The 15,049-nt window shown below is 52.9% G+C and overlaps 1 protein-coding gene across 1 annotated transcript; it reads right to left on the bottom strand.

The window, feature by feature from the left end:
- Positions 1-317: 317 nt before the first annotated feature.
- LOC132833938 (CD276 antigen homolog) lies at positions 318-12,498 on the bottom strand. The gene is made up of 7 exons (XM_060852620.1): positions 12,412-12,498; positions 9,504-9,565; positions 8,464-8,805; positions 4,780-5,082; positions 4,079-4,216; positions 2,486-2,542; positions 318-1,029 (listed from the first exon to the last, which is right to left on the bottom strand). The coding sequence occupies exons 2-7, from the start codon at positions 9,556-9,558 to the stop codon at positions 1,013-1,015; spliced, it is 912 nt and encodes a 303-aa protein (XP_060708603.1). The 5' UTR covers positions 9,559-9,565; positions 12,412-12,498; the 3' UTR covers positions 318-1,012.
- Positions 12,499-15,049: the final 2,551 nt, after the last annotated feature.

The following is a 15,049-nucleotide window of genomic DNA, read 5'->3' as shown; positions in this document are numbered from 1 at the left end:
ATACAGAGGGATATTGTAGAGGGAGCTTTACTCTGTATCTAACCCCGTGCTGTCCCTGTCCTGGGAGTGTTTGATGGGGGGACAGTGTTGTGGGAGCTTTACTCTGTATCTAACCCCGTGCTGTCCCTGTCCTGGGAGTGTTTGATGGTGGACAGTGTAGAGGAAGCTTTACTCTGTATCTAACCCCGTGCTGTCCCTGTCCTGGGAGTGTTTGATGGTGGACAGTGTAGAGGAAGCTTTACTCTGTATCTAACCCCGTGCTGTCCCTGTCCTGGGAGAGTTTGATGGGGCATGTAATAAAAATCCACAAAAAGTAATTGTTAAAACAATCAGATATTTATACACCATTTCTTCCCAGTAACAAAACTGTACAAATATTACTTACAAAGTATACTTCATTCACATATTGTTTGGTCAACTCTTGTACGACATTTCGGTTGACTACAAAGGCCAATCACAGATAGATTTGCATATCAATGACCAAATCCCAATCTCACTCCAACTTTCAGTTCCGGATCCTCAGTGGGAACTCACCGAGGGAATCCCCAGAGATCTGGAGAGTTGGTCAATGGCGTAAAGTGTCCCGGAGTTGATTGGATGTCAGCAGGTCAGATGATCAGAGTCACATGGCCTTGTCATGGGGACTTTGCCGCGTGCAAATCGACATCCCCTCATTCTCTCCATTGCACTGGTGGCCTCATTCTGAATAAAAACTAGCTGTGAAGCGTTGTGGGATGGTCACGGTCGCTACAGAAATGCAAAGTGTCTCTTCCCTCAGTTCCTCCTCCGTCCACTCCTGGCTTCCCAACGCTTCAAGCCTAATCCGGCCATTCCATGACGCCCAGCTCTTTCTTTGATGTTCCAGAGTTCTCTGGTGCTGGGTGTGAGGCTTCTGTGTCTTGTCAGGTCCAGCTGCTATTCCGCACCGGGGTGCATCACCTGCTCTTCCTGACTTGGCGTAGCTCCAGTCCATGCTTCCCAACAAAGTGGGGTCGATCTCCCGGTGCCCATTCTAAATGACCTGCAGTTCTGCCAGGTGAGAATGGGGGGACAATGTTAATGGTCGGACCCAGCGCACACACCCCCACCTGGTGGCGTTGAGTGGATTTGCAGGCTTCCAACCCCCTCACTCAAACACGTCCCACTCTCCATTTAACCATCGCACACCACTTGGTCATTCTTGCTGTCCGGGGGCTGGAAGGGGGTTACAGAGATAGGGAGGGGGTGTAGGGGCTGGAAGGGGGTTACAGAGATAGGGAGGGGGTGTAGGGGCTGGAAGGGGGTTACAGAGATAGGGAGGGGGTGTAGGGGCTGGAGGGGGTTACAGAGATAGGGAGGGGGTGTAGGGGCTGGAGGGGGTTATAGAGATAGGAAGGGGGTGTAGGGGCTGGAGGGGGTTACAGAGATAGGGAGGGGGTGTAGGGGCTGGAGGGGGTTATAGAGATAGGGAGGGGGTGTAGGGGCTGGAGGGGGTTACAGAGATAGGGAGGGGGTGTAGGGGCTGGAGGGGGTTATAGAGATAGGGAGGGGGTGTAGGGGCTGGAGGGGGTTATAGAGATAGGGAGGGGGTGTAGGGACTGGAGGGGGTTATAGAGATAGGGAGGGGTGTAGGGGCTGGAGGGGGTTAAGGAGGTAGGCGAGGGGAGGGTGATGTGACAGGACAGGCTGGTGCTCAGCTGCGATGCCCCACATGGCCAAATAGCCCATCCACATGACGATATACACACACACACACACACACGCTCAGTCAGTGCAAGTGGGTCAGGATAGAGTGATGGAGAAAGATAGACAGGAGGAAAGAGAAAGAGGGGAGGAGAAAGACGGAAATCGGGGAATGGAGGAGGGAGGGAGAGAGAGAAAGAGAGAGAGAGACAGATACTGAAAGAGACAGAGAGATAGTGAAAGAGAGAGAGAGAGAGACAGAGAGATAGTGAAAGAGAGAGAGAGAAAGAGAGACAGAGAGCATTAGATAGTGAAAGAGAGAGAGAGATAGTGAAAGAGAGAGAGAAAGAGAGACATAGAGAGAGCATTAGATAGTGAAAGAGACAGAGAGATGGTGAAAGAGAGAGACAGAGAGATAGTGAAAGAGAGAGAGAGAAAGAGAGACAGAGAGAGAGCATTAGATAGTGAAAGAGACAGAGAGATAGTGAAAGAGAGAGAGAGAGAGACAGAGAGATAGTGAAAGAGAGAGAGAAAGAGAGACAGACAGAGAGAGCATTAGATAGTGAAAGAGAAAGAGAGATAGTGAAAGAGAGAGAGAGAGATAGTAAGAGAGAGAGAGAGACAGAGACAGAGAGATAGTGAAAGCGAGAGAGAGAGAGGAATTGTAGAGAGTGAGTGTCCGAGACAGGAAGGATGCTGAAGACAGGGAGAACAAAGCAGAGGGAGTGTGAGAGAGGATTTTAGAGAAGGGGAGAGAGAGAGGGGGATGTGAAAATAAAGAGAGAGAGGAGATGGGTGTGTAGGTAAACGATTGAGTGAATACCTGTCATCGAGGGATCTGTTTTGCTGGGATTCTCTGCTGTGTCTGTGGTAGGCACACCTGTGTGCGTGAGAGAGAGAGAGAGAGAGAGTGTGAAAGGGATCAGAACAGAGGGAAGTGCTGAGCGACCATTCGAGGCCCATCAACCCCAGAGAGACAGCCACGACCCAGCTGCCCTCCTCCCCCTCCCTCTGGAGTCAGCTGTTCATTTCCAGCCTCAGTCCCCTCCGAGATCAAACAGGGCAGAGGATGGAGACACGGAAGGAGCTATCAGGAAAAACCCAACAGGCCAAATGGTCTCCTCCTGGAGACTGGCAATGGCTCCATGACCTGAAATGGTGGGGGGAGGGGGAGGGGCAAGATTGACGTCTCATAGTCAGAGTGTGACAGCACGGAAACAGACCCTTCAGCCCAACCAGGCCATGGTGACACAGATATCCCAACCCAATCTAGTCCCACCTGCCAGCACCCGGCCCATATCCCTCCAAACCCTTCCTATTCATATACCCATCCAGATGCCTCTTAAATGTTACAATTGTACCAGCCTCCACCACTTCCTCTGGCAGCTCATTCCATACACGTACCACCCTCTGTGTGAAAAAGTTGCCCCTTAGGTCTCTTTTATATCTTTCCCCTCTCACCCTAAACCTATGCCCCTCTAGTTCTGGACTCCCCCACCCTGGGGAAAAGACCTTATCTATTTACCTTATGCATACCCCACATGATTTTATAAACCTCTATAAGGTCACCCCTCAGCCTCCGACGCCCCAGAGAAAACAGCCCCAGTCACATAGAATCCCTACAGTGTGGAAACAGGCCATTCGGCCCAACACATCCACATCGATCCTCTGAAGAGTCATTCACCCAGACGCATTCTCCTACTCTATTATCCTAAACTTACCCCTGACTAATCCACCCTAACCTGCACATCCCTGGGCATTATGGGACAATTTAGCATGGCCAATCCACCCTAACCTACACATCCCTGGGCACTATGGGTAATTTAAAATGGCCAATCCACCCTAACCTGCACATTCCTGGGCACTATGGGTAATTTAGCATGGCCAATCCACCCTAACCTACACATCCCTGGGCACTAGGGGACAATTTAGCATGGCCAATCCACCCGAACCTACACATCCCTGGGCACCATGGGTAATTTAGCATGGCCAATCCACCCTAACCTGCACATCCCTGGGCACTATGGGTAATTTAGCATGGCCAATCCACCCTAACCTGCACATCCCTGGACACTATGGGTAATTTAGCATGGCCAATCCACTCTAACCTGCACATCCTTGACAGTAGGAAAAAATGGGAGCACCCAGAGGAAACGCACGCAGACACAGGGAGAACGTGCAAACTCCACACAGACAGTCGCCCGAGGCTGGGATTGAACCCAGGTCCGGTGAGGCAGCAGAGCTAACCATTGGGCCACTGCATCACCCCTGCATATCTAGGCCCGCCTGGTAACATCAACCCTCCAGGCCCAGGAACATCCTGGTGAATCTCTTCTGCACCCTTAGCAGAAAGTACCATCCTTCCTATAGCAGGGTGACCAGATCTGGACGCAGTATTCCAGAAGGGACCTCTTACCTCTGTATCGTCCTCTGTGTGAACAGATGATCGCAGCGATGAGGCCCACACAGACGACAGCAGTGATGGACACAGAGAGAGCGATGAGGTACTGAGGGTAGCCAGTGTCAGACTGCGACCCAGAGTTGGTGTGGCTATCTGTTGGAGGGTGGGAAGAAAGCATTCTGGGTAAATTTTCGGCTCACGTGGGCTCTCCTGTGGTCAATCACCGTGGCACAGCAACACAAAGGGAAGGCCAGTGCTGTGTGTGACCAGCTGCTGCTGAGATACCACTCCCCCAGGGTTCCACAGCTCTGACCCAGGATCCAGCACCCACTCCCCACACCGCCCCACCACCCCCCCCACCCACACCTCTCCACATATACCAGTAAACATGCCAGTCCCCAGAACACACACACACTGACCTTTCCCCATATACCCACACGGTGATCCATCGGAGTCTGGCAACGTTCCCAGTGTAGTGGGAGCTTTATTCTGTATCTAACGCCGTGCTGTCCCTGTCCTGGGAGTGTTTGATGGGGGGACAGTGTAGAGGGAGCTTTACCCTGGATCTAGCCCTGTGCTCTCTTGTATTCTCTCACTACCAGGAGCCAGTGTGTGCACTGAAAGGACGGATGATGTGGTAAGGAGCTCAGGTCCCTGTGTTTTTGAGCGACAGTTCACCGCTGTGCGAAGACCATACTCTCTATGAAAACACTTACATGTCCACACCGAGGAATGCAGGTGCTCCGAAGTCCTCCGGTTAAAGATGGAACAGCGGACCGACATTCCGAGGGGGGCAATGATCCGGATGGTGCTGGAGACATTGTACAGGCCCGTTCTAGGATCAGCTGCCACTGTCGTCTTCTCTTCTGTATCCGGCGGCAGAGGTCTCCCAGCGTCATCCGTCCAGTTCAGAACTGGTGCTGGGAATCCCCCAGAGGAAATGCAGCTCAAATTCACAGGGAGACCCATATCGAGAACATCTCCTTGTGATGCTGATAACACTGGAGTCTGGTAGGGAGCTAGACAAGAGACATATATCTGAGGGTCATACACAGTGCCCTGTGTTACTGACTGTATCTGTACTGATGTTAATCCAGCTCCCTCACACTGTCACTCAGTAACCCCTCTCCCTCCCAGAGCCCTGTGTTACTGACTGTATCTCTCCTGATGTTAATCCAGCTCCCTTACACTGTCACTCAGTAACCCCTCTCCCCCCCAGCGCCCTGTGTTACTGACTGTATCTGTACTGATATTAATCCAGCTCCCTCACACTGTCACTCAGTAACCCCTCTCCCCCCAGAGCCCTGTGTTACTGACTGTATCTGTACTGATATTAATCCAGCTCCCTCACACTGTCACTCAGTAACCCCTCTCCCCCCAGCACCCTGTGTTACTGACTGTATCTGTACTGATGTTAATCCAACTCCCCCACACTGTCACTCAGTAACCCCTCTCCCCCCCCAGGGCCCTGTGTTACTGACTGTATCTGTACCGATGTTAATCCAGCTCCGTCACACTGTCCCTCAGTAATCCCTCTCCCTCCCCAATGCCCTGTGTTACTGACTGTATCTCCCCTGATGTTAATCCAGCTCCCTCACACTGTCACTCAGTAACCCCTCTCCCCCCAGCGCCCTGTGTTACTGACTGTATCTGTACTGATGTTAATCCAGCTCCCTCACACTGTCACTCAGTAACCCCTCTCCCCCCAGCACCCTGTGTTACTGACTGTATCTGTACTGATGTTAATCCAGCTCCCTCACACTGTCACTCAGTAATCCCTCCCCCCCCGCGCCCTGTGTTACTGACTGTATCTGTACTGATGTTAATCCACCTCCCTCACACTGTCACTCAGTAACCCCTCTCCCTCCCAGAGCCCTGTGTTACTGACTGTATCTCCCCTGATGTTAATCCAACTCCCTCACACTGTCACTCAGTAACCCCTCTCCCCCCCAGCGCCCTGTGTTAATGACTGTATCTGTACTGATGTTAATCCACCTCCCTCACACTGTCACTCAGTAACCCCTCTCCCCCCCAGCGCCCTGTGTTAATGACTGTATCTGTACTGATGTTAATCCAGCTCCCTCACACTGTCACTCAGTAACCCCTCTCCCCCCAGAGCCCTGTGTTACTGACTGTATCTGTACTGATGTTAATCCAGCTCCCTCACACTGTCACTCAGTAACCCCTCTCCCCCCAGCGCCCTGTGTTACTGACTGTATCTTTACTGATTTTAATCCAGCTCCCTCATCTGTCACTCAGTAACCCCTCTCCCCCCAGGGCCCTGTGTTACTGACTGTATCTGTACTGATGTTAATCTAGCTCCCTCACACTGTCACTCAGTAACCCCTCTCCCCCCAGAGCCCTGTGTTACTGACTGTATCTGTACTGATGTTAATCTAGCTCCCTCACACTGTCACTCAGTAACCCCTCTCCCCCCAGAGCCCTGTGTTACTGACTGTATCTCCCCTGATGTTAATCCAGCTCCCTCACACTGTCACTCAGTAACCCCTCTCCCCCCAGCGCCCTGTGTTACTGACTGTATCTTTACTGATTTTAATCCACCTCCCTCACACTGTCACTCAGTAACCCCTCTCCCCCCAGGGCCCTGTGTTACTGACTGTATCTGTACTGATGTTAATCTAGCTCCCTCACACTGTCACTCAGTAACCCCTCTCCCCCCAGAGCCCTGTGTTACTGACTGTATCTGTACTGATGTTAATCCAGCTCCCTCACACTGTCCCTCAGTAACCCCTCTCCCCCCCAGCGCCCTGTGTTACTGACTGTATCTCCCCTGATGTTAATCCAGCTCCCTCACACTGTCACTCGGTAACCCCTCTCCCCCCAGCGCCCTGTGTTACTGACTGTATCTGTACTGATGTTAATCCAGCTCCCTCACACTGTCCCTCAGTAACCCCTCTCCCCCCAGCACCCTGTGTTACTGACTGTATCTGTACTGATGTTAATCCAGCTCCCTCACACTGTCACTCAGTAATCCCTCCCCCCCCGCGCCCTGTGTTACTGACTGTATCTGTACTGATGTTAATCCACCTCCCTCACACTGTCACTCAGTAACCCCTCTCCCTCCCAGCGCCCTGTGTTACTGACTGTATCTCCCCTGATGTTAATCCAGCTCCCTCACACTGTCACTCAGTAACCCCTCTCCCCCCCAGCGCCCTGTGTTAATGACTGTATCTGTACTGATGTTAATCTAGCTCCCTCACACTGTCACTCAGTAACCCCTCTCCCCCCCAGCGCCCTGTGATAATGACTGTATCTGTACTGATGTTAATCTAGCTCCCTCACACTGTCACTCAGTAACCCCTCTCCCCCCAGAGCCCTGTGTTACTGACTGTATCTGTACTGATGTTAATCCAGCTCCCTCACACTGTCACTCAGTAACCCCTCTCCCCCCAGCGCCCTGTGTTACTGACTGTATCTTTACTGATTTTAATCCAGCTCCCTCATCTGTCACTCAGTAACCCCTCTCCCCCCAGGGCCCTGTGTTACTGACTGTATCTGTACTGATGTTAATCTAGCTCCCTCACACTGTCACTCAGTAACCCCTCTCCCCCCAGAGCCCTGTGTTACTGACTGTATCTGTACTGATGTTAATCCAGCTCCCTCACACTGTCACTCAGTAACCCCTCTCCCCCCAGCGCCCTGTGTTACTGACTGTATCTGTACTGATTTTAATCCAGCTCCCTCATCTGTCACTCAGTAACCCCTCTCCCCCCCAGGGCCCTGTGTTACTGACTGTATCTCTCCTGATGTTAATCCAGCTCCCTCACACTGTCCCTCAGTAACCCCTCTCCCTCCCCAATGCCCTGTGTTACTGACTGTATCTCCCCTGATGTTAATGCAGCTCCCTCACACTGTCACTCAGTAACCCCTCTCCCCCCCAGGACCCTGTGTTACTGACTGTATCTCTCCTGATGTTAATCCACCTCCCTCACGCTGTCACTCAGTAACCCCTCTCCCCCCAGCGCCCTGTGTTACTAACTGTATCTGTACTGATGTTAATGCAGCTCCCTCACACTGTCACTCAGTAACCCCTCTCCCCCCCCAGGGCCCTGTGTTACTAACTGTATCTGTACTGATGTTAATCCAGCTCCCTCACACTGTCCCTTAGTAACCCCTCTCCCCCCAGGGCCTTGTGTTACTGACTGTATCTGTACTGATGTTAATCCAGCTCCCTCACGCTGTCACTCAGTAACCCCTCTCCCCCCCAGCGCCCTGTGTTACTAACTGTATCTGTACTGATGTTAATCCAGCTCCCTCACACCGTCACTCAGTAACCCCTCTCCCCCCCAGAGCCCTGTGTTCCTGACAGTTCCCCAGTGTTGATGGGAGTGTGCCTGTATCCTGCCTAGGTGTGGTTCTGCAATAAACCCAATGCTTACCTGCTACCTGCAGTTGGATCTGACATTCATGAACTTTCTTGTTACGGACAGTGAGAATGCAGCTGTATTTGCCATCGTCTTTCACGTTGATGTTGTTCATTTGGAGCGAGAGATTTCCCTTTTGTAACTCTGCCTTGGGAATTGTCGTCCTCCCAGAATAACGATGTGTCATGTAACGTTCTCCCAGCGTGCCGTCCAGGAAATAGTAGGCGACATCATTGCGAGCATTTTGCCAAAAGACTCTTGCCGACTGGAGTGGTAATGGTCCTTTCTCCTTGTAAAGACAGGGCAGTAATACCTGCCCACCGATTAACCCAGGCACAACGCAGCCGGACCCACACTCTGGAAGGGCAGGCAAGGACAGCCGAATTATAATCTATCCCCAGGACTACCAGCCCCACATTCCCCACTCCCCCCACTCCCTGTGGGAGTCTGTCCCACATTCCCCAGTCCCCCCACCCTGTGGGAGTGACTCCCACATTCCCCACCCCTCCCCCCACTCCCTGTGGGAGTGAGTCCCACATTCCCCACCCCATCCCCCCACTCCCTGTGGGAGTGAGTCCCACATTCCCCACCACCCCCCCCAACTCCCTGTGGGAGAGGGTCCCACATTCCCCACCCCCTCCCCCAGTCCGTGACATTGATTAGCTGAGCCTCTGTCACCCTCCTTTTTTCGGGACTAGGTTGGTCCTTCCCGGGAGTGGGAATCTCCGAGTTGTGATGTTGGGTTCTGTCCCAGACCCTCACCCACAACACGTTCCCTGTTTCCATCTCTCCCCCTGTCCTCCCCATGACCGCCCCCCCCCATCCCCCCATCCCTCGGCATCTCGTCCTCATCCCCTCTCCCTCGGACCCCACACAGCCCAGATATCAGCCACACCGGCAGCCAATGGGAAGGCAGGACCTGATGCTCAGCGATGACTCTCCTGGTCGAATTGCTGCTGTATGGGTAGATAGGCTCGAGGCCCAGCTGTGGGATCGTGCTGTGCAGAAAGCAGTGACATGGGGGTGGGAGGAGGCCCTGACTGCGTCATACCCACCTGACCAGGCGTGACACACTCGGGAGAGCAGGAGAATACCAGACAGCAACAGCATCGTCCACCTGGAACAGCACAGAGAGGGGAGTTAGGGATCTCACACTCACACTTACTCACACTCACACACACACACACACACACACACACACTCACTCACACACACACTCACACTCCCTCAACACACACACACACTCCCCCAACACACACACACACTCCCCCAATACACACACACACTCCCCCAATACACACACACACACACTTCCCCAACACACACACACACTCCCCCAATACACACACACACACACTTCCCCAACACACACACACACTCCCCCAATACACACACACACACACACTTCCCCAACACACACACACACTCCCCCAATACACACACACACAAACACACACACACTTCCCCAACACACACACACACTCCCCCAATACACACACACACACACACTTCCCCAACACACACACACACTCCCCCAATACACACACACACAAACACACACACACTTCCCCAACACACACACACACTCCCCCAATACACACACACACACACACTTCCCCAACACACACACACACTCCCCCAATACACACACACACACTTCCCCAACACACACACACACTCCCCCAATACACACACACACACACACTTCCCCAACACACACACACACTCCCCCAACACACACACACACTCCCCCAATACACACACACACACACACTTCCCCAACACACACACACACACACACTCCCCCAACACACACACACACACACCCCCAACACACACACACACACACACTCCCCCAACACACACACACACACACACACACATACACACACACACACTCCCCCAACACACACACACACACACCCCCAACACACACACACACACACTCCCCAACACACACACACACACACACTCCCCCAACACACACACACACACACATACACACACACACACTCCCCCAACACACACACACTCACTCCTCCAACACACACACACACACTCCCCCAACACACACACACACACACACATACACACACACACACTCCCCCAACACACACACACACTCCCCCAACACACACACACTCACTCCTCCAACACACACACACACCCAACACACACACACTCCCCCAACACACACACACACTCCCCCAACACACACACACTCTCCCTCCAACACACACTCTCCCAACACATTCCCCTGCATGCTCGCTCACAATCTCACTCCCTCCAACATACGCTCGCTCACACACACATCTCCATGCACACTTGCTCTTGGGGTACAGTGACTCAGTGGTTAGTACTGCTGCCTCACAGCTTCAGGGACCCCGGTTCGATTCCAGCCTCGATCTACTCTCTGTGTGGAGTTTGCACATTCTCCCCGTGTCTGTGTGGGTTTCCTCTGGGTGCTCCGGTTTCCTCCCACAGTCCAAAGATGTGCAGGTTAGGGTGGATTGGCCATGCTAAATTGTCCCATAGTGTCCAGGGATGTGCAGGTCAGGGTGTATTGGCCATGCTAAATTGTCCCATAGTGCCCAGGGATGTGTAGGTTAGGGTGGATTGGCCATGCTAAATTGTCCCATAGTGCCCAGGGATGTGTAGGTTAGGGTGGATTGGCCATGCTAAATTGTCCCATAGTGCCCAGGGATGTGTAGGTTAGGGTGGATTGGCCATGGGAAATTGTCCCAGGGATGTTCAGGTTTGGAGTATTAGTCAGGGGTAAATGTAGAGTTATAGGGACTGGATGGGATACACTTGTGAGGGTCAGTGTGGGCTTGTTGGGCCGAAGGGGCTGTTTCCACACTGCAGGGATTCCACGATTCATTGATTGTCTCTCACACACACACACTCACACACACACACACACACACACACTCACACACACTCATGTGGAATCTTTCAATGATACACATGCAATCACGAAGTCAGAAAGCAGCCTCTAAGTTGACGTTCAGTGAACGGTTTGAGCTGGAGGAGGAACAGTTTCAGTCACAGATTTAACAACAACTGACTTCCATCGAAGAACATGACAATAGCGTATTGGAGATGGTTCAGTCAGGAGGGGACTGTGACACAGGCGCCTCAGCAGATGGCACTGCGGCTCTTTCTGAAGGCCTTTGTTTGAGATCAGAGCTCACACTGCAGAGATCTCCCCGAGCAATCAGGACATTACACAGAGAGAGGGGACTGGCTCTCCCACAGCCTCACTGATAACACCTTCACTACTGTGGGAGGGTCAATGCTGAGGGAGTGCCGCACTGTCGGAGGGTCAGTGCTGAGGGAGTGCCGCACTGTCGGAGGGTCAGTGCTGAGGGAGTGGGCACTGTCAGAGGGTCAGTGCTGAGGGAGTGCCGCACTGTCGGAGGGTCAGTGCTGAGGGAGGGCCGCACTGTCGGAGGGTCAGTGCTGAGGGAGCGCCGCACTGTCGGAGGGTCAGTGCTGAGGGAGCGCCGCACTGTCGGAGGGTCAGTGCTGAGGGAGGGCCGCACTGTCGGAGGGTCAGTGCTGAGGGAGCGCCGCACTGTCGGAGGGTCAGTGCTGAGGGAGTGCCGCACTGTCGGAGGGTCAGTGCTGAGGGAGCACTGCACTGTCGGAGGGTCAGTGCTGAGGGAGTGGGCACTGTCGGAGGGTCAGTGCTGAGGGAGTGCCGCACTGTCGGAGGGTCAGTGCTGAGGGAGTGCCGCACTGTCGGAGGGTCAGTGCTGAGGGAGTGCCGCACTGTCGGAGGGTCAGTGCTGAGGGAGTGGGCACTGTCAGAGGGTCAGTGCTGAGGGAGCGCCGCACTGTTGGAGGGTCAGTGCTGAGGGAGTGGGCACTGTCAGAGGGTCAGTGCTGAGGGAGTGCCACACTGTTGGTTAATCCAAGGATAGTAGGGGACTCCCTCACCAGAAAGAGCCATCTACTCACCCCTGGAGCCCTGGAAGAGAAAGTCAGACTCTCTTCAGCTGCCTGTTTCTTCCTGATATCTTCCCTTGCCGCTCACCAGTCTGTCTCGGAATGCCCTGCCAAGGCTTCGGGCTGGCTTTATATGCTCCGGAATTACACAGGAATTGAGTCACTTCCTGAAATCAGCAAACCTGCTCCACGAGAGACCAATGGTGACGGAGGAGGAGCTGTCATCTCCACCTGCCAGGGCTCCAACACCTCCCTGGCCCCTGAGCACACCCCTGCTCCAAACCCCCTCCCCCCAGGGAGAACACAGGAGGGACTGCACTGGGATCTTCCAATTCCCTCCAGGAGAGGCCCTGTCCGTTGCTCAAAGCCAGGAGGCCCCACACTAGGATGATATAAAGGGGGTGGGATCAGGCACACTCACACACACTCACTCACACACACATGCTCACACACACACTCACACTCACTCATACACAGTCACACACAGACTCACACGCTCTCACACACACACACACTCACACTCACACACACTCACACACATTCACACTCACACACATACACTCACACATCCACACTCACACACACTCACTCACACTCATACACACACATTCACACTCACGCACACACTCACACACACTCACACTCACACACATTCACACTCACACACACACACATACACTCACACTCATACACACACATTCACACTCACGCACACACTCACACACACTCAAACTCTCACACACAGTCACACAGAGTCACACACACTCACACACACACACTCACACACACACTCACCCACATACACACACACACACACTCACACGCACACACTCTCACACATATACACACACACTCCCACACACACTCACACACTCTCACACTTACACACACTCACATTCACACACACGCTCACACACACACACACATTGACACACACTCACAAGCACACACACACTCTCACACACACTTACGCTCACACACACACACACACTCACATGCACTCACACAGAGACACACACTCACACACACACACAGACACACACACACACACTCATGCTCACACACTCACACTCACACACATACACTCATAAGCACACACACACTCACACATACACTCACGCTCACACACACACTCACATGCACTCACACACAGACACACACACTCACGCACACTCACACTCAGACACTCACACACTCACTCTCACACACACTCACACATACACACACAAGCACACGAACACTCACATACACACTCATGCTCACATACACTCACACTCACAAGCACACACACACACACGCTCAAACACATACACTAACACTCACACACACACTCACACACACTCACACACACACTCACACTCACAGACTCACACGCTCTCACATACACACCCACACACACTTACACACTCACACACACACTCTCACACACACACATACACACTCACACACACTCACCCACATACATTCACACTCACACACTCTCATACTCACAGTCACACACACACTCACACACAGTCACACACACACACTCACAGACATACACTCACACACACTCACGCTCACACATGCATTCAAACACACACACACGCTCACACACTCACGCTCACACACACTCACACTCACACAGACACACTCACACGCACTCACACACACACACACTCATCCACACGCTCACACACACTCTCACACACTCACACCCATACATTCACACCCACACTCACACACACTCACTCACACACACTCACTCACACTCTCACACATGCTCACAAACACACGAACCACACACACACACACACGCTCACACACACACTCATTCTCACACATGCACACTCACACTCTCGCACACACACACTCACTCACACACACTCACACTCACCCCCATACACTCACACACACACATACACACACTAACAGTCTCACACACACTGACACACTCACACACACACTCACAGACACACACACACTGACACACACACATGCTCACACACACATGCTCTCACACACATAATGACACCTCACACACACTCACACAAACACGCTCACCCACACTCACACTCACACACACACACTCACACACACGCTCACACACACTCACACTCACACACTCACTCAAACACACAATCACACACTCACACACACGCTCACACACACTCACACAAACACGCTCACCCACACTCACACTCACACACATACTCACATGCACTCACACACAGACACACACTCACACACACACACTCAGAGAGAGAGTGAACCACTGTCTCAGACACAGAGAGAGAGGGAGAGAGGCACTGTCTCAGACAGAGAGAGAGAGAGAGGCACTGTCTCAGACAGAGAGAGAGAGAGAGAGACACTGTCTCAGACAGAGAGAGAGAGAGGCACTGTCTCAGACAGAGAGAGAGAGAGAGAGAGAGACAGTCTCAGACAGAGAGAGAGAGAGAGAGAGAGAGACACTGTCTCAGACAGAGAGAGAGAGAGAGAGGCATTGTTTCAGACAGAGAGAGAGAGAGGCACTGTCTCAGACAGAGAGAGAGAGAGAGACAGTCTCAGACAGAGAGAGAGAGAGAGAGGCACTGTCTCAGACAGAGAGAGAGAGAGAGAGTCACTGTCTCAGACAGAGAGAGGGAGAGGCACTGTCTCAGACAGAGAGAGA

The sequence above is a fragment of the Hemiscyllium ocellatum genome, chromosome 38 (genome assembly GCF_020745735.1).
Source record: "Hemiscyllium ocellatum isolate sHemOce1 chromosome 38, sHemOce1.pat.X.cur, whole genome shotgun sequence".
NCBI lineage: Eukaryota > Metazoa > Chordata > Chondrichthyes > Orectolobiformes > Hemiscylliidae > Hemiscyllium > Hemiscyllium ocellatum.
The sequence above is the reverse complement of the archived record's forward strand: the minus strand, read 5'-3'. Positions and strand labels throughout refer to the sequence as shown.